Here is a 20,216-nt window from a genome sequence, read left to right on the forward strand (position 1 = left end):
TTTGACATAACTATCATTCCTAATTGTAGGAAAGTTGTCAAAGTACATATAGAATTTTTTTTTTTCGTATGGCCCTCCTGAATGCAAAAATATATTTTTACACTCTAAACACACTTGCCATGTCTATCAGTTGATATGAAGGAGTATTGTCCTCTTTGGGTCCAACATTTACATTACTGCACAATTTACACTGGATGCATTGACCAAAGGCCAATCCACCAGGCTGGATGAGTGGCTGAGGGAACCTGATTCTTCATATAGATGCAGATTGTAGAAGATTGACCCACACCTATCACACACATGGTCTTCTACTGCAAAGAAGTCTAACATTAATTAGACCTAACCATTAAGAGTTAAAACTTCAAGTTAAAGACTCCGTATTTTCTTACTCATGACTTTGAAGATTGTAAGTCTAGATGCACATGTCCTTACAGGTACCAGCAGATTAGTATCTGGCCTGATGAAACCAAAATATTATTTCAGATATACTTACTGGTCAAAGCATATATTATTTTGTTTATTTTCTTCAAGAACATTGGTGTCATGTGTATGTGCAGCTTCTAAAATCCGAATGAAACTTTTGAAGATCATCGAAAGCTCGTTGTTTATTCTCCATGTTTCTGAAAAAATGTTGGCTTTTAGATGTTTTACAGGTATGGCTGTGTAACTTTTGTTTTCTTGTAATTTTAGATGATATGAGCAAAAGGAAAGATATTGTGTTCTTGATTGATGGATCTAACGATGGCAGATCCAGCTTTCCCTCTCTTCGTTCCTTTATTCAAAGGGTGGTGGAAAACCTTGATGTGGGTCAAGATCGTATTCGTATTGGAGTTGTTCAATACAGTGATTCCACACGACCCAGCTTTCTACTGAATACTCATCCAGACGGTCAAGGAGTTCTAAGAGCTATCCAGCAATTATCACCAATTGGTGGATCAACACTAAACACAGGGGCAGCATTGGACTATGTCACTTCCAATGTCTTTACCAGTTCAGCAGGCAGTCGGTCAGCTGAGGGCGTGCCCCAGTTCTTGGTTCTACTAACCACTGCCAGGTCAAGAGATGATGTCAGGAGACCTGCCACAGATCTAAAGAATTTTGGTGTTATTCCATTTGCTATCGGAGTCCGAAATGCTGACGCTGGAGAGCTGAGAACAATCTCCTTTATTCCTGACTTTGCCGTTACTGTTCCTGATGTTAGCCAATTGGGAACTGTTTATCAGACCTTCACAACAAGAGTGTCTGAACTTCAAGCCGGTGATATTGAAATTTTAATGCAGTCACGTCCTACAGTAACATTACAAGGTTGGTAAATTTGCAATGATATCATTTTACCAGTAGCTCCTGCCTACTATGATAACATCAAACAGTATTGCTATATTATACATAATCATATGGCAAGCCTTTGGTCTTCTATCTTTATTTCAGTCAACTGTGGGCGGTCTAGGTGTTATATCAAATGGTTAAACAAGGATGCAAAATGCCCATCTGAATGAAGCGTTAGATAAAAAAAGATGTAGTTGCACATTATTGTTAGTAATATAATAAGTCTTTACTTTGTGCAATGTAATCTTTAATAGGTGTAAAAAGAGACGTCGTGTTCCTTGTTGATGGGTCAAGGGGTGCAGCCTCAGAGTTCAACAATGTGAAATCGCTGATAGAACGGGTTGTGGCTACAATGGATGTCAGTCCAGACACCACACGTGTAGCTGTAGTCCAGTACAGTGAAGATCCCAAGGTGGAATTCTTGTTAAATGCACACTCCACCAAAGAAGAGGTCCAAAGTGCTGTCAGGAGAATTCGACCAAAAGGTGGATCATCGGTAAACACCGGTAACGCCCTGGAGTATGTGTCCAAGAATATATTTACCAGGCCATCTGGAAGTCGTATAGAAGAACAAGTTCCACAGTTTCTTATTGTAGCCTCTTCTGGACCTTCATCTGATGACGTTGGAGAAGGAGCAAGAACAGTTAAAGAGTCTTCCGTGTTTCCTTTTGTGATTGGAAAGAACATTGACAATGATGAGGCCAGGAAAATAACTTTTGGCCAAGATTATACATATTCTGTTTCTAGTTTCCAAGAATTGCCATCAGTCGAACAAAGATTGCTTTCAAGTGTCACTCGCCTGGATCAAAATCAAATAACTGAGATCATTTTAAGACAATCAGGAACGACTGCAGGTAATAATTTTATAAGATTTTAAGTTCCCAAAATGAGTATTTTCCTAATTACTTATTAGTAATTCTTCTCATATAAATTGAAGAACTTTTACAAACAATGAAATAAAACTTTACTGTTAGCACATAGCTTCCAATAAAACCATTTTTTCATGAAAAACATGCTCAAACAAGGATTGTGTGCATAAACAGAAAAATATTTTTTTGTACTTTCATAACAAGGGCTCCTGTGTTCTCTATGAGAAAGACGCAGTCAGACATTTCTGGCGGCTTATCTCTGAGAGAACAAGAAGATTGCCAGTCCGAAATCATTTTGCTGGATTCTTATCTCCCCCGAACATCATCTTTTGTGGCCTACTCGGAGCACATAAACACATTAAAATGACACCGGGGTTTGTCTGATGTTAGTCTAATATGTATGGGGACCTTAGATCAAAGATTTCAAACATTACTCTCCAATGTAAAGACTGAGCCCAATTTTGCATGTTCATACATAAAACATAATGGGGTAGATTAATATTGGCCTAAATAATGACAGCTTAGAACCAGACCAGTCAGGCAGGAGATGCATCAAAAATATCACAGTGGCTCATGGTGTATCTTGTTAGACATGAGACATTTTCCTTTTCGTCTCTTGGTTGACTCACTTTAGGATAATATTTAAAAAAAATTTGGGGGGGCATGTTAATTACGTAATAAACACACTTTTTCTAGACATTGTCCACTAAGGCATAAAGTGTCCTAAACAGCACAAATCTAATGAAGTCTTACATTCCAGTTTATTGCAAATGAAAACAAAATTTTGATGCTTATTTTATTCAATTTCCTCAAATAATAAAGATTAACCAAAGTGGGGGTTGAAGGGACAGAAATAGATTTAGCAATGGCATATCTAAAAGATGTAAATGAATACAAATAATAATTATTATTTATTACATATTAGTATTTAGTACTATAATTTGTAAGTTATCATCTTAAAGAGGTATTACCACCAAAAACATCCACAAGAAAAGTGATAAATGACTTATACTTGAGGAAACCCCATGATCACTACAAAGAGGGTTTATGTCTTCAGTTCTTTCTCCCTTCTTGAATGAAGTCTGCTTCATTCATTGGTATTAACAATTGGTTAACTCTTCCAGTCCCATAAGTAATGAGTAGAGCTGCATTGCATATATTTGATCATGCCTCACGAGACCCCTGCTTTAATAACTGGTAGGGGTACCAGCAGGATGACCTTTAGTAATCCAAAATTTAGCAGAACTTATCCCATGGATGACAATAAATGGTTATGAGTAAATTAGCAAAAATTCACATTGGTCAGTTTGCTTGGATTTGGCTAGAAAATGTGATTTGCATTAAGCCTGTTCAATGCAAATCAAAAGTGCCTTATACTCTGAGGTTCACTAGAAAATAATAAAGTCATCACATCCCTAATCTATCTCACTGCTGCAGCTTCCCAACAGGTCCTCTTTTCGCTCTGGCTCTTTTCTCCACGGCAGGTGATGTCCTCTTCCACATCTTTTATTTTGTCCCAGTGTTTCCTGTGCCGTGTAGGCCTCTTGAGATGAGTGTTTTGATGCCATGGCATGTGTTGCTCAAGGCACTAACTAGTCCTTGGGTGATGCGAGTCATCTGAGGCCTACTCGATGCAGAAAACATCTGAACAGAGTGAAGAAAAAGAGAAGATCATCTGCCCTTGACACAGGAGCAGGTGGAGACAGTGGAGGACCAAGAGGGGAGTTGTGGCGCCTGGACAGGCAAACAGTCAGATATATATATTTTTTAAATGTAAACCCTTTTCCAGGCCTTCTATAATCAAATAAAATGGTAATCATCATATTTCATATTTGGGGTAATCCTACATTTTTATAAAACTCTAAATTAATTAGATTTGCTTTTTCACGGACTTACTCGTCTCTAGTGATAAATATCTATGATGGTAAAACCCCTTTAAAGCTTTTGAGAATATAATACATGAAATGGTTTCTCTATTTTTAAATTCCATATTTCTTTTTTTCTATAGATTCTGATCCTGATAGACGGGATGTTGTCTTCCTGATTGACAGTTCAACAAAAACTGGTGCCGATGGCACTGCTAACATTCGAGATTTCATCTTGAAAGTTGTACAGAACTTTGAGATCGCACCTAATAAAGTGAGGGTAGGCTTGGTTCAGTTCAGTAACAATCCTACTACAGAGTTTCTTCTGAAGACCTACATGAACAAGCCTGCCTTGATTCAAAACATTCGTCGTCTGCGAAACAAAGGAGGGGAGCCACTGAATATTGGAAAAGCTCTAGATTTTGTAACAAAAAATCATTTTGTAAAATCAGCTGGGAGCAGAATAGAAGACGGTGTGCCACAATATCTGGTACTTCTTACCGGGGGCAAGTCTGAAGATGACGTTACTGGAGCTGCTAGATTACTTGGCACTAGTAGGATCAGATCTCTTGCTGTAGCCAGTGGCAGTGCTGACAGAGATGAAGTGCAGCGCATTGTGTCAGACCCACGCTATCTCTTCACTGTCAGGGAATTTAAGGACCTATCGAACATCGAAAACGTCTTATTCAGGTCATTTACAAGTCCTGTTGATCCAACGTTACCACCATCACAACCAGAACTGCCAATCAGTAAGTATTCAACTTTAGCATATGCAGTAACAAGTGTTATCCAGGACTTTTATTATTGTTGTGTATGGGACTAAGTACCAGCCTGTTCTGCACTGGGACGATCAACCTGAATCGGCCATTTCACCTATCGTCAACAAAGCAGATCTTTCTCTTTTGCTCGGTAGGGCATCACTGCGCACATCATGCTGATTGACAGCTGGCTCCTCAGCCAATAATAAAAGTCCTTACTAACCCCTTTAAGTATGCAACTGACAATGTATTGTTCAACACTACCTCACAAGGGATCTTTAAAGGGAATCTGTTAGCAAGTTTATGCTATCTCATCTGAGAGCAGCATAATGTAGAAAAAAATACCCTGATTCCAATGATGTATCACTTAGCTTACTGGGTACAGCAGTTGTGACGCAATCAGAGTTCTGGGATACAGCTTGAAGCAGAGCTGAAAAGCTGCCCTCGCCCCCACCAGGCTCCCTATGTACACAGTCTATGGACAGTGAGCTGCTTATCATAGAAAGGAGCGTGGTTGGACCAGCAGTTATGTGAGCTGTAGTCGAGCAGTGATAATCTCCTCATGTTAACACTTGATAACAGCACACAGCCTAATAAGTTACACATCACTGAATTCTGTGTTTCAGTCTCTATGTCCTGCTGTCTTAAGATTACATAGCAAAAACGTGCTGACAGATTTCCTTTAAGGAATGTAAGAGTCATTGTGATTGAATAGGTGCAATTGCCTATGTTGGAAAAGCTTCCATTGCAAATTATCTAATATTCCAAATGATTATTGATTATTAGCAGTAATTCCAAAGATAAAATTGTATAATATATTCAATGTAAAATGGTAAAATATGCAGAAATCATAGTATTTTCCGCATTTATACCAAACTATGTTTTAACTCCATTTTTAAGCTGCAGTTTGGTCTCTAGTGTAAAGGTGCGACTGCTACAGATTTGTCACACCCACCCTTACCTTTCCGCAAGTTTAATTATGGACTCAGATTTCAAACCTTACCAATTTGATCGAGTCCCACAAAAACACATAGAATAAAAATCGACACAGTGACAAAAAGTACACCCCAGTGCCAACTTTAGAAACAGTTCCACTTGTATATATTTTTCATACAAAGTTTGGGGTTTGGCAACGCAACAATACATCTTGTAACTCTACTTTATGATAGCAAAAACTACTCCTACTGCCAACGGGGTGTGCCTTCTTCAATCATTTCTATTTTCATATGTAAAATGCAAATGGATCATAACAGTCGTAATCTCACTGTAATGTTTCAGATGGCAAGAAAGAAGCTGACATTGTTTTCCTTGTGGATGGCTCCATGAACTTGGGACGGGACAATTTTAAAGAGGTTCTTGAGTTTGTATCTGGAATAGCTGATGCCCTTGTGGAGGAAGAGGGAGCGATTCAAATTGGACTGGCTCAGTTCAACTCAGATGTGACCGATGAGTTTTTCCTCAGAGAATACAAGACCAGCGAAGAAATCATGGAGGCTGTATCAAAAGCCGAGTATAAAGGAGGCCGGGTGGCCAATCTGGGCCCAGCTATTCGCCATTTGCAGGATAAACACTTTGTAAAAGCAGCCGGCAGTAGAATTGACACCAACGTTCCACAAATTGCTTTCATTGTCACTGGAGCAAAGTCCGTCAGTGATGGCCAGGCTGCGGCACAAGCTTTGTCCGGTAGGGGAGTCAAAGTGTTTGCAATCGGTGTGGGAAGCATAGATGTTGATGAAGTTTCCAAGATAACAAGTGATGCACCGAGTGCTTTCCGAGTGCCTGTTGTCCAACAGCTTTCAGAGCTGAACGAACAGATTTTGATAACTCTTGAAACTGCTCTGCAAAAAAGGAGTGTTTGTCCAGGTGTTGTAGATGGTGTCAGGGGTAGGTACCCTCTTATTTTCAGTTTTCATACATATTCATTTATTGTTACAGTTGATAGCTATGATATGATTTAGAGCAGGTAGACACATACAGAAACTAAGCCATGTGTAAGGACAGTATATGTGCCCATTCAGTATGGTAATGTCTCTGTGAAAGATATGGCTGCTTTGGAGGTAGACATGGGCTTCCATACTTTTGGGGCTCCTGTGCAGCTGCAGAGGTTGCACCAGCTGTGTATCCACCCCTATTTTATAGTATAAACTATTAGCTGATGTGATTAATCCACCATTATAGAGCAAAACTACCAGGTAAAGCACATACTACTCAGCAAAACCACCATGGCGCCTAGCACCCCACCGATCAATATGCCATTACATTCTGTGATGGGAATAATTATAATCCCATTACGGATTAACTGTTTCTCATTATCTTAAATGGATAAAAGTGCAATATGCTCTTAAAAACAAGCAACTTTTCTATTTACTTGGCATTAAATATACTCTCAATTCTCATGAATGGAGGATTCTTAATTTTGTTGTTTACAAGCTCTTTTCAATAGGGTTTGTAAGCACTGCTCTGAAGCTGCCCAGATCACTGGACTGCTCTGATACCTCCAAATCTTGCCAGCTTCAGTGCAACTGTGCTTTTCTTCCAGTGTTGCAGAGGCAAAGTTGCCACTGATTGCAGCATCAGAGAACTCACAATTTCGTCCAGGGGACAACAATGCTGAACTATTAAGCAAGCTGGAGCTGACCATCCCCTAGGGAGCAGTAAACTGAAAGGCTGGGGGCAGTGGACTCCTTCAAAAAATGATGAGAACATCACTTGAAGTTTTTAGAGAAAAATATTAAAGTGTATCATGTTTTAGCTAGAAGCATAGAAAAGTTTTTGCTATTTCACTGCCGGGGAGTGGCAGTACTGATGTAAGTTATCTGCCCCTAGTAATATTACCAGCCGGGTCTTCTTCTTTTCTCAGCACCTCTTCAGTTGTCTTCTGCTGTTTGTGACCTGCCGAATCACTCCAGTATTCACTGGGCAAGCCAGAGGCCACTTCTCAATGTAAACCTATGAGAGGCAGGATGAGGCCAGAAGAAGTTCTCATAGATTTAAATTGAGAGCTTGTGACAGTCAGGAGCTGCGATCACAAGATAGCGGCACTGGGAAGAGCTGAAGATGGCAGCCTGTGAGTCTTTTACTAGGGACAGGGAGCTTACATTGATGAAACCGCTCTGACACCAAAATAAAAAAAAAATTCTGCTGTTTTAAGCTATATTCCTTTTTTTATTGCAATGAACATAACATTAATGTTAGTACGATTTCATTCTTCAGATTCTACATTCAGTAGGCACAATTTATGGAAATGTTATCAGAGGGGCACTTCTACCTGAAAAGCAGGTGCCTTATCATAAGCTATTGGCCTGCAAAGGGCCCATATTAAGTCCTCACACAGGGGCCATATTCTGTCTTTGTTCACCACTGAATTACTCACTTGGTTTTATTTCTATTAGTGGTATAACTTTATGATTTATTTGCAGATTGTAACCTGGAAGTGATTATTGGATTTGATTCGGAAGTTGGCTCTGGGCAAAATCTCTTTAACACTTACAGAGGACTAGAGTCCAAATTAAGGCATATACTGGAGCGTATTTCCAACATGCAGAAAATTAGCTGCAGTGGCGACAAGAAGCCTACAGTGAAAGTTGCCATTTTATCTCAAGGAAGAACAGGTCCAGTTGAGGCATTTGATTTTTCAGAATATCGTCAAGAGCTGGCTGAAAAAATCCTTGCAATGGGCACACGGGGACCTTATGTGTTGAGTAGTCAAACTCTGCAAACATATTTAAACAAATTCAAGACCTCTGGAGAAGACAACAGTCTTAAGGTAGAAAAGCTGATATGGGCTTATCAATGCTATGTCATCTTGTTTGCCATAACAACCACATCAGATAAAGTTTTTAATGTTCAACCATCGCAACCCTTCTAAATAACAGACCAATGCACTTCGACCATATTCTTCTTTTCTACCATCACTGGAAAAAAGACTGCTTATTTTCTCTACACGTCATACCTTACGACTCATGCGTTTGACCCTTTTCCATCATAACTCCTCCCCAACCTCACCTTTCTGTTTTTTCCATCTCTTCATCTTATACTTAATCTCTAGTGTCTTCCTTTCTCCTTTCAAATAGGCAACAATCGCCCCTATCTTGATTAAGCCATCCCTTGACCAACTTCTATGTTCAGCTATCGACCCATATCACTAATATCATTACTCCCATTCGTCTCCAAACTCCTCAAACACCAAGTCCACATTGAACTTTGGTTCTACCCCTCCTTCAACACACTCTTTGACAACATACAATTCAGATTCTGTCACTACTACTTCACTGAAACTGCCCTAACCAAAATTACTAATGACTTACTAACCACCAAAGCTAAGGAACAATATTGAAAACTTCTCGTTCTAGACCCGTCCTCTCCATTCCACACAGTTGACCACTCTTTCCTATTACAGATCCTTTCTTCCCTTGACATCAAAGACTTTGCCCTCTCCTGGATCTTTTCAGACCTTACTAACTGCATATTTAGCATCTCCCATTCCCATACTAATTCCCCATCCCATTTTCAGTCCATTGGTGTCCATCAAGAGCCTGTGAGGACAGGGTTCTCTGCCCCTTTTTACTAGTTTGTCACTTTGTTTAATTTCATGTATGCTATATGCATGTCACCCTTTTCATATGTACAGCACCATGGAATTAATGGTTCTCTAAAGATAAATAATAATAGCTCCTTAATGATCAGTGACGTAGATCTTCATCATATGTCCCTGAGGGCTGTATGGAGCGGACTCTGGAAGTGAACATACTGACTGTGTTATATAGCAGGCATCTGTTTCACACAGAAGCAGTCAGAGCCAGCTCTGTTTGCTGCCATTAACCATTTATATGCTACTGTCAAACAATGATGCAATCACGGAAAGACAATGGATTACCATGGCAGTTTGGGGCCTGCTGAAGGCCCTTGTAGCTGCCATTGCTCAGACAGACAGAAGTTGGACTTCGTAGAGTAACCGCAATTACACTATATTGCAAGACTTTAGTACTGCAGATTATAATAATAGAGATCAAATCAGGACACTAAACATAGAGTAAAAATGTAAAACAAACTTCGAAAAATATAGAAAAATAAAAATATTAAAAAGTTTAAATCACTCCCATTGTCCCACTTAAAAATAAATAAATAAAATAAAACAAACAAAAAAGAGCGTAAAAGTTTGATCAATAGAACATAACAAATATAATATTTAGATATAAACTGTACATTAAAATGCTGAAAAAAATAAAAATGGAAACATCCGAATTGCTGACTTGGTTGAAACACTTCCCTAAAAAGTACAATAAAAGTGATCAAAACATTATACTGTATATACCCCAAAATGGTATAATTGAAAATGTCAACTCAGTACTCACAAAAATGCCTTGTTCCGTCCTCTGACGAATATTACAAATCTCAAAAATCGGCGACACAAGAAATTTTTTTTTTTCAAGGTTTGGAAGTTTTTTTAACAACTAAAATGCAGAAATACCTTGTAAGTTTTGTACTGCTGTAATCATACTGACCTAGAGAATCATGTTTTCAGGCCATTTTTACCACACAACGAATGCTAAAAAGCAAAACACAAAAAAGGAAATGGCAAAATTGCGTTCATTTTTTGCAGCTTTGCTTAATTTTCAAAACATTATATAGTAAAATGAAAAGTGTATTTTAAAACTTCAACTCAACCCACAAAAACAAACCCTCATTTGGCTATGTCAATGGGTAAAATAAAAAAGTTATGGCTCTTTGAACAGAGGAAGTAAAAATGAAAGCACAAAAATGAAAGATGTCTGGTTATTGAAAAAAGGGTTGAAAAAGGAGTTAAAAAATATAGATCTCTTTCAATGTGCATGACTTTCATACTCATATATTCATTTCACGGTACCTTATCGTATAAATCAGAGTATGTAGAGATTTTATGGAGAGTTTACAGTAGTTTGTTTTATATACAGGTTATTATCCACATAACAGATGGTGCTGATGTAAGCATGTCAGAACTTCAGAAAGCATCTTTATCACTGCAAACGGCAGGTAAGCAGCGGTTTACGAGAGTAATGGTAGCAACATGATTGTAGCTGATCTTATGTTCCCCTAACATTCATCCTAATAAACTAAGATATGCAGTATAGAACATAGATTACATTTTACATCAACTTTCCACTTGTTTAAATTAAGTCCTATTAGTAAAATATATGGCATATTGGATATGTACTGGCCAATATAAATTGCTAAATGACACCCTGTGCATGCCTAATATTAATCCAAGGGTAAATAAATATAATTAAATGTATTACTCAAATAGAAATTTCAAGTTGTTTAAGTGTCAGTAGAGGCAACTTGCAATGAAGTCCTGAGATCACAGCAGCATCAGCACTAATGTAAGGGTACTGTCACACAGTGCAATTACGATCGCTACGACGGTACGATTCGTGACGTTCTAGCGATATCGTTACGATATCGCAGTGTCTGACACGCAGCAGCGATCAGGGACCCTGCTGAGAATCGTACATCGTAGCAGATCGTTTGAAACTTTCTTTCGTCGCTGGATCTCCCGCTGTCATCGCTGGATCGTTGTGTGTGACAGCGATCCAGCGATGCGTTCGCTGGTAACCAGGGTAAACATCGGGTTACTAAGCGCAGGGCCGCGCTTAGTAACCCGATGTTTACCGTGGTTACCAGCGTAAAAGTAAAAAAAACAAAACCGTACATACACACCATCTGATGTCCGTCAGGTCCCTTGCCGTCTGCTTCCCGCTCTGACTGTGAGCGCCGGCCGGAAAGTGAGAGCAGATCACAGCGGTGACGTCACTGCTGTGCTGTGCTCTCACTGTACGGCTGCACTCAGTCAGAGCGGGAAGCAGACTGCAAGGGACCTGACGGACATCAGATGGTGAGTATGTACGGTTTGTTTTTTTTAACTTTTACGCTGGTAACCACGGTAAACATCGGGTTACTAAGCGCGGCCCTGCGCTTAGTAACCCGATGTTTACCCTGGTTACCAGCGAACCTCGGCATCGCTCCAGCGCCGTGATTGCAAAGTGTGACCGCAGTCTACGACGCTGGAGCGATACTCATACGACGCTGCGACGTCACGGATCGTGCCGTCGTAGCGACGAAAATTGCACGGTGTGACAGTACCCTTAGAAGCCAACTCCTCTGTTTCCCATTGTTTCTTCTCTCCATTGAGAGGAGACACAAAAGCAATGTGTACAGTATTGTGAGCTAGAAAGCATGTAGTTAAAAGAAAAAAGGAGGGTTGGTACCATGTACAAACACTGACTAGTGACCGGGCTGCAATTTCTTTATATATGTAAAATAACAGATAATGAACACAATAAACTTCCTGTTAGTAAATTATGAGCGAGTAAAGTATTTGGTGGGTAAGGCTTCACATAGGTATTGTATAGGAGAACTTGAATATTGTACCCAACAAAAATGTCTGTTTGTTTGGAAATCTAAATAGGCAACTTTGCAATAAAGTCCTGTGATCACAGCAGCATCAGCACCAATTGAAGAAGAAAAAATGTTCTCTTACTCACTGTAATCTCTTCTCTCCCATAACAAGGGACACAAAACAGAGTATAGAGTACTGTAAGCTAGAAATCCTGTAGAAACCATGACTGGATACAGAGCTGCCACTTCTTTATATGTGTAACATGGCAGACAATGAAAACAACAAACAACTTCCTTTTAGTGAATTAGGAGCAGAGTATGTTTAGGAAACTGCTTCACATGGTTACTGCAAAAAAGGACTAGAATATCTTACCCAGACACACATGTCAGGTTGTTTGTGTGTTAGTAGATGCAGCTATGTAATAAAGGCCTGGGATCACAGCAGCATCAGCACTAATTTAATTACAGATCATTTCTCTCTTTTTCATTGTACGTTAATTTCTCTCCCAAAAGAAGGGACAGGAAACAGTGTCTAGAGTATTTGTACAAAAACTTGAGAATTTAGTAATTGAAATAAAAGTTTCACAAAACATCACAGTTATAGTCATGCGCTAAAATACCTCTGTTACTTGAAGATGTAATATAAAGAAAGTTTATTACATAATGTGCTGATCTTGACTTCAAAATGTATCTATAGGAGTTAGAGCTTTGCTTTTTGTGGGAATGGAAAGCACCCCCAAATTTGACCAAATAATGCAGCTAGAATTTGGCAGAGGATTCACATACAATAACCCACTGAGATTAAACCGTGTGGATCTGGATTACGAGATCATTGAAGAACTGGTGAGTTCTGCTTTTGTCTTGCAGCGGTCAGTACAGTAGCACTGTCATATATTATATATACGATACTTTTATAGCACTGACTAGTAGGAACTCATTCCATGTCTCGATAACAGGATAATATTGCAGAGAAAGGTTGCTGTGGAGTCCCTTGCAAGTGTTCAGGAGAGAGAGGTGATATTGGATCTCCAGGTGTCACTGGACCAAAGGTAAGATTCAGTTTTTAATACATATTTAATCAGGAAAAGTGAAAATCTGTATAAAAAATCCTTGTAAATATTAATAAAATTCTCAGTATGTTCCATTTCAGACAAAACTAAGTAAAATGTTGCCATATGTAATATTATTGTGAACAGGGTAGTTGTTTAGTAGCCTTTTTTAACAGGTAGATCACATTTCCTATGAGTAAAGATCAATCAGTATTAGATCATTCTGTGGTCGTAGAGTGCCGTCGTTCTCAGTGGCATATGTACATGTTGGGTGAATCCAACCCAACCCTTCCTATGGCAGATGTGTTTTTCATCCGTGCTTAGAGTTCTTTGGTAGCACTTCTTTCCATTTAACCTTTGAAAATCCATTCACATTTAGAATAGAGGTATTGCTGTCAGATGAATAGCTGCCTAAGGTGTATGGATAGCAAAATGGACAGACTAGCAAAAGAAATAAATAATTTGCTTATTCACATTCATTGTGTCAGTGGATATGTGAATGTGAAATTCATGTCTTTGTTTTTTAGGGTGCACCAGGTCTCAAGGGTCACCAAGGCTTCCCAGGAGAAGAAGGCGGACCTGTAAGTAATACCATTAATCTGTTTCCCATATATTTCAATCCATTTACAATGGATATTAAATTAAAAAATTAGATATGAAGATATAAATATTGACACAAATTTACTAAAACCTATATACACATTGTGTTTTATGCCTTAGGGAGAGCGTGGTCCACCTGGTACAAATGGAACACAAGGTTTTCGAGGATGTCCAGGTCAAAGAGGGTTCAAGGTACGAGATCATTTTCTTCTTGCATCTGCAGATTTGCTTTTCAAACTTACAATTTTTTAAAACTTAGACAAATTGTGTTTTTTGTCTTTGTTCTAGGGTTCTCGTGGATTCTCTGGGGACAAGGTAACAGAATCTCCACAATAGCATCTTAATTGTATCTCCAAGTTGTGTAGGTTATACAACACATGTTCTTTCTTGGAAGAAAACATATTTACAGAATAACCAACACACACATCATTTTGGCTCACAGTTAATGAACATACACTAGCTTGTACATGAGATTTTGTTTATTGATATAAGGCCAGGGCTACACGGTGCTTGTAGCTGTGAGACATAGACACCCACAACCCAACAGTTGGCAAAAAACCAACCCTACTATATCTCTGCTCATCCACATTCATTAATAATATATCACATCTAATATAATTAGATGTGACAGGTAGCACCACATCTGCAATCTTAATCTCATAATGGAAAGTTAACTCTTATCCAAAGCATGGGTAATATCTTGCAGATAAGAGGAAGGCTGACCATTGGCCAACCTTCCAATCTGAAGAACGGGGCTCTGAAATATCATGTTGGAATGGCAGATGCGAACCTTGTCTCCTTTCATTCTTTACGGGGCTGTTGTAGATGGTTGAGTACAGCTCTCAGCTATCTCCAGCAGTTCAATAGATAATGAAAGGAGATATGGCAGTCATGAACTGTCACCTCTCCATTTTGATGGCACATTACAGAACCCGTGTCTTTTGAATAGGTCATCATAGCTTTTAATGTTGGCCATAGCCTCTAGTTTTTCCACATCCACAAGTCCCTGCATAGCATGCTACAGAGTTACTTAGACTTCTAGGTTAAGCTAAAAGAGTAGTAGCAATTTGCCATTTCTCTGTTTTATATCACACATGTGCATAAATCAATCCTACATAATGTATTAATGTATCATTTATCCATAGGGTGAAGTAGGAGAAATTGGCCTGGATGGCATTGATGGTGAAGATGTAAGTTGGATACATGGTTGCATTTAGTATATCTGTTACCATTAATTAAAAGAAGTTAGTTACTGTAACTATGTATATGTTGGTAGAATATATGTTGGCCCCCCAGAACTAGCCATCTCCACCTTTCTCGACCACTTCACCACATGGCTACTTCATTTCCTCTCTGTTGACATCCCCACTATCATCATGGGTGATTTCAACATCCCGATTGACACTTCCACCTCAGCTGCCTCTAAACTTTTATCACTGACTGCCTCCTTTGGCCTCACTCAATGGTCCTCTGAGGCCACTCACAAAGATGGCCACACGCTGGACCTCATATTCACCCGCCTCTGCTCCCTTACTAATCTCACTAACTCACCCCTCCCCCTGTCTGACCACAACCTACTGACATTCTCTTCCCTCTCCTCTCCTAGTGTGCAACCCCCACTCCACGAACTCCCTCGCAGAAATCTCAAACATCTCAACTTACAATCACTCTCTGAGTCCCTTCTCCCTCTTACCGATATAGCCTCCCTTCATGACACAGATGCTGCCGCTGCTTTTTATAACGCTACAATAACAGCAACAATCGATTCGGCCGCCCCGCTCATGCATAGCAAAACTCGTACAATCAACAGGCAGCCCTGGCTGACCAGCCTGACTAAAGAACTGAGACGGGCTTCCAGGATCGCTGAGCGGAGATGGAAGCGATCCCGCTCTGCTGACCACTTCACTGTATACAAGCAGTCCCTCGCCAGCTTCAAGTCCGCGCTCACTGCCGCAAAACAAACTTACTTCTCATCTCTCATAACCGCCCTGTCTCACAACCCTAAACAGCTTTTCAACACTTTCAATTCTCTACTCCGTCCCCCTGCACCCCCTCCCTCCCCTCTCATTTCTGCTGAAGACTTTGCCTCTTTCTTTAAACAGAAGATCGATACGATCAGAGAAAGCTTTGGCCCACAGCACCCACTGCCCCTCTTAGCTGCTCACCCCTGCTCCTCCAAAACCAGCTTCTCCACCATGAGAGAAGATCAGCTCTCCACCCTCCTGTCAAGATCACACCTCACCACCTGCACGCTCGACCCGCTCCCATCCCACCTCATCCCTAACCTTTCCACGGTCTTCATCCCAACCCTAACGCACCTTTTCAACCTCTCACTCACAACAGGTGTGTTCCCCTCATCCTTCAAGCATGCCAAGATCACACCCATCCTCAAAAAGCCCTCCCTCGACCCATCCTCTGTGTCTAGCTATCGCCCGATATCTCTTCTTCCTTATGCCTCCAAATTGCTGGAGCAACACATCCATCTTGAACTGTCCTCTCACCTCTCCTCCTGCTCCCTCTTTGATCGATTACAATCTGGCTTCCGTTCCCATCACTCAACTGAAACTGCCCTAACTAAAGTCACCAATGACCTACTAACTGCCAGGAGCAAGCGACACTACTCTGTCCTCCTTCTCCTGGACCTGTCTTCTGCCTTTGACACTGTGGACCACTCCCTTCTGCTACAAATCCTCTCATCACTTGGCATCACAGACTTGGCCCTTTCCTGGATCTCATCATATCTGACAGATCGGACATTCAGTGTCTCACTCCGCCACACCACCTCTTCACCTCGCCCCTTGTCAGTCGGTGTTCCTCAAGGCTCTGTTCTAGGACCCCTGCTCTTCTCCATCTACACCTTTGGTCTGGGACAGCTCATAGAATCCCACGGTATGCAGTACCATCTCTATGCTGATGACACGCAGATTTACCTATCCGGACCTGACCTCACCTCCTTACTTACCAAAATCCCGCACTGTCTGTCTGCTATTTCAGCCTTCTTTTCTGCTCGCTTTCTACAACTGAACATGGACAAAACAGAATTCATCGTCTTTCCCCCATCTCACTCTACCCCTCCACCAGACCTATCCATCAATGTCAATGGCTGCTCACTTTCCCCAGTCCCACACGCCCGGTGCCTCGGGGTGATCCTCGACTCTGCCCTCTCTTTCAAGCCACATATCCAAGCCCTTGCCTCCTCCTGCCGCCTCAAACTCAAAAACATTTCCCGGATCCGCGCATTCCTTGACCGCGACACCGCAAAAACACTAGTGCATGCCCTTATCATCTCCCGCCTCGACTACTGCAACCTCCTACTCTCTGGCCTCCCCTCTAGCACTCTGGCACCACTCCAATCCATCCTACACTCTGCTGCTCGACTAATCCACCTGTCCCCCCGCTATTCCCCAGCCTCTCCCCTATGCCAAGCCCTTCACTGGCTTCCTATCGCCCAGAGACTCCAGTTCAAAACCCTCACAATGACCTACAAAGCCATCCACAACCTGTCTCCTCCATACATCTGTGACATGATCTCCCGGTACCTACCAACACGCAACCTCCGATCCTCTCAAGACCTCCTTCTCTACTCCCCTCTCATCTCTTCTTCCCACAACCGCATCCAAGACTTCTCCCGTGCTTCCCCCATACTCTGGAACTCTCTACCCCAGCACATCAGACTCTCGCCTACCATAGAAACTTTCAAAAAGAACCTGAAGACTCACCTCTTCCGACAAGCCTACAGCCTGCAGTGATCCTGAACCTACTGAACCGCCGCACAACCAGCTCTACCCTCTCCTAGTGTATCCTCACCCATCCCCTGTAGACTGTGAGCCCTCGCGGGCAGGGTCCTCCCTCCTTATGTACCCGTGTGCCTTGATTTTGCTCATGTTTAATGTATTTGTCTATATTTGCCCCGTATTTCACATGTAAAGCGCCATGGAATAAATGGCGCTATAAAAATGAATAATAATAATAATAATAATAGAATAGTTACATAATGACCTTTGAAAGTCTATAGAGCTAATATTAATTATTGATATTAGATATGAGATTAATTCATATATGACTGGTTGTAGGGAAAAGACTATAACCGATCTGGCCACCTATTTGTTTTAGTAGATGGGATGAAAGGATAAATGGTTGAGATAGGAATGACCCCTTAATTTCATGTAGCCATTAGAATTGCGTAAAAGAAAGCAATTCATCCATTTATGTGTAATGTACAGTCATTTATACACAGTAATGTACCTATATATATGCCAAACAAAGGGCGAGATAAAGTGTCCAATCTTCCATTTTAGGGTAAGAGGGGTACCCCTGGATCTGCAGGAGACAGAGGCAGCCAAGGGCCACGGGTGAGTTATTTTGGTCTCTCCTTCAGTAAAAGACAGTAGTTTCTACAGTTTCTATCACGTCTTTCTGGCGTTAAGGTTTTCTTCACACCAGTGTTAGTGGTATATATCATGCTTTTGATTACAATAATAATACAGTGCATGGTACCTTTATTGCTGTCTAAAATCCCCAAATCCTGATGAATCCGGCTGTTTTGGCTACATCATACACAGATACCATGACACTAGTCTGGGCAAAGTATCAGCACGATAACCTTCTAACATTGGAAGTTTACATTAGAAGGATTTCACAAAGTATACCTCTGACAGAAGACTGCAACATATGCTACTCTATAAGCTTAGAGTGCCATATGTCACACATCGGGTCCTATAGTAAAAAAATAATAATAGTACAATACGGTATGCATATTTGTCCAAAGTTTCTGCATGAACAAAATTAAATTAGCTATGTTATCTATAGAGAAAGTGGCAGGCTAATGTATTCAGAGCAGTCGGAGGCCTAAAGAATAATTTGTTAACCTCAATTGGCTACGTGGAGACTTATGAAAACAATTGTCATATATACCAAGAGTAGGGATGAGCGGACCCGTGGAAGTTGGAGTTCTGGTACCCATGAACATAAACACCGTGTGCACTGCTATTGTCAGGTGCAGAGACTAGGTTCCCAAACCATATAGTAAACTAAAGAGAAGTCTCGCACTCAACTTAAGTATTTTTGATTTGCAGATTTTATTAGTACTGAGGTAGCACTGGACAGTGCTACCTCAGTACTAATAAAATCTGCAAATCAAAAATACTTAAGTTGAGTGCGAGACTTCTCAGGAGTTCTGGTACCCGACCTGAACTTTATTCCAAAGTCTGGTTTGGGTGCCAGAACTGTTTTCGACCTTGAACCAAAACCTGACCCTGATTGAAAAGAATGGAGACCCAAACTTCTGAGCTGGAAAATTATCTCTCTTTCTTCCCCGTAACTCTGAACATTGCAACGGACTTGCCGTGTTCAGCGTTTAGCAGCGGACAGTTACTGTCAGGTACGAACCCCAAACTTTTAAGTTTGGGTTCTCTCATCTCTAACCATGAGCTTTACCTAGTGTATAGGCCAAATATAAGGCTCAAACGTGATTTTTTTTCAGGTCTAGTACGTACTTTTGAATACTTTTACTCTGTTTCAATAAGTACATGCAATGTTTCACTCTGTGCATCTGACATAATTTTTTATTATTATTAACAAATAGGGAGAAAAAGGTCAGAAAGGTTCACGAGGAGAAAGAGGAGACCAAGGACTGCGCGGTGATCCAGTAAGTATGTTGTATACCGTCGGACTTAACGATACATGGACCTGTACTGTGACCTCCTATTCATTTCTGCGGAACATCCAGTGCAATTAGTCCATATCCATGAATGCCTCCATCATCGTAGATACTATATTCCATGAGACAGCAATGTCCATGGCTCCTAGGTATGTGTAGCATGGACTCGGTGTGTTCACATACAGTACATGCTCTGCCACTTTGGATAATCTGTCCTGTGTGGATAAACTACTGAAGAGACTCCCTGCTAAAAAAAATGCTACTTGCAGAGGAAACCGGCAGCAAATGTTGAAGTTCTCATTCTGGCTTATGAATAACTGTTCAAAGTGAGGAGACCATGCTCCCCTTATGGACTCCTGCTTTCCTAATATGGTATGTAAAAGTGCGTTTTCTTATGTGGACAACCATTAGCACGGTGGCGCAGTGCTTTGCGCTTTGTAGCACTGCGGTCCTAGGTTCTAATCCTACCAAGGACAACATCTGCAAGGCGTTTGTATGTTCTCCACATGTTTCTGTAGATCTTCTCTGGGTTCTCTGGTTTCCTCCCACAGTCCAAAGACATACTGATAGGGAATTTACATTGTGAGCCCCAAGGAAGACAATGATCATGATATTTGTAAAGTGTTGTGGAATTAGTGGCGTTATATAAGAGAGCATAAATAAACTCCTTTAAGTGCAAGTCAGCCAAGCCAAAAGGCTTTGGATGTCTCTCTAAG

General features: G+C 40.7%; 1 protein-coding gene across 1 annotated transcript in view; it reads left to right on the forward strand.

The window, feature by feature from the left end:
- COL6A3 (collagen type VI alpha 3 chain) overlaps positions 1–20,216 on the forward strand; it is a 143,582-nt gene that overhangs the window by 77,661 nt on the left and 45,705 nt on the right. Inside the window, exons 8-21 of the mRNA XM_077272344.1 lie at positions 691–1,305; positions 1,581–2,180; positions 4,204–4,809; positions 6,097–6,702; positions 8,238–8,584; positions 10,752–10,830; positions 12,890–13,035; positions 13,149–13,241; positions 13,769–13,822; positions 13,962–14,033; positions 14,130–14,156; positions 14,987–15,031; positions 18,140–18,193; positions 19,426–19,488. Coding sequence (XP_077128459.1) covers positions 691–1,305; positions 1,581–2,180; positions 4,204–4,809; positions 6,097–6,702; positions 8,238–8,584; positions 10,752–10,830; positions 12,890–13,035; positions 13,149–13,241; positions 13,769–13,822; positions 13,962–14,033; positions 14,130–14,156; positions 14,987–15,031; positions 18,140–18,193; positions 19,426–19,488 — 3,407 coding nt within the window. The remainder of the gene's footprint in view (positions 1–690; positions 1,306–1,580; positions 2,181–4,203; positions 4,810–6,096; positions 6,703–8,237; positions 8,585–10,751; positions 10,831–12,889; positions 13,036–13,148; positions 13,242–13,768; positions 13,823–13,961; positions 14,034–14,129; positions 14,157–14,986; positions 15,032–18,139; positions 18,194–19,425; positions 19,489–20,216) is intronic.

The sequence above is a fragment of the Ranitomeya variabilis genome, chromosome 7, assembly GCF_051348905.1.
Source record: "Ranitomeya variabilis isolate aRanVar5 chromosome 7, aRanVar5.hap1, whole genome shotgun sequence".
Taxonomy (NCBI): domain Eukaryota; kingdom Metazoa; phylum Chordata; class Amphibia; order Anura; family Dendrobatidae; genus Ranitomeya; species Ranitomeya variabilis.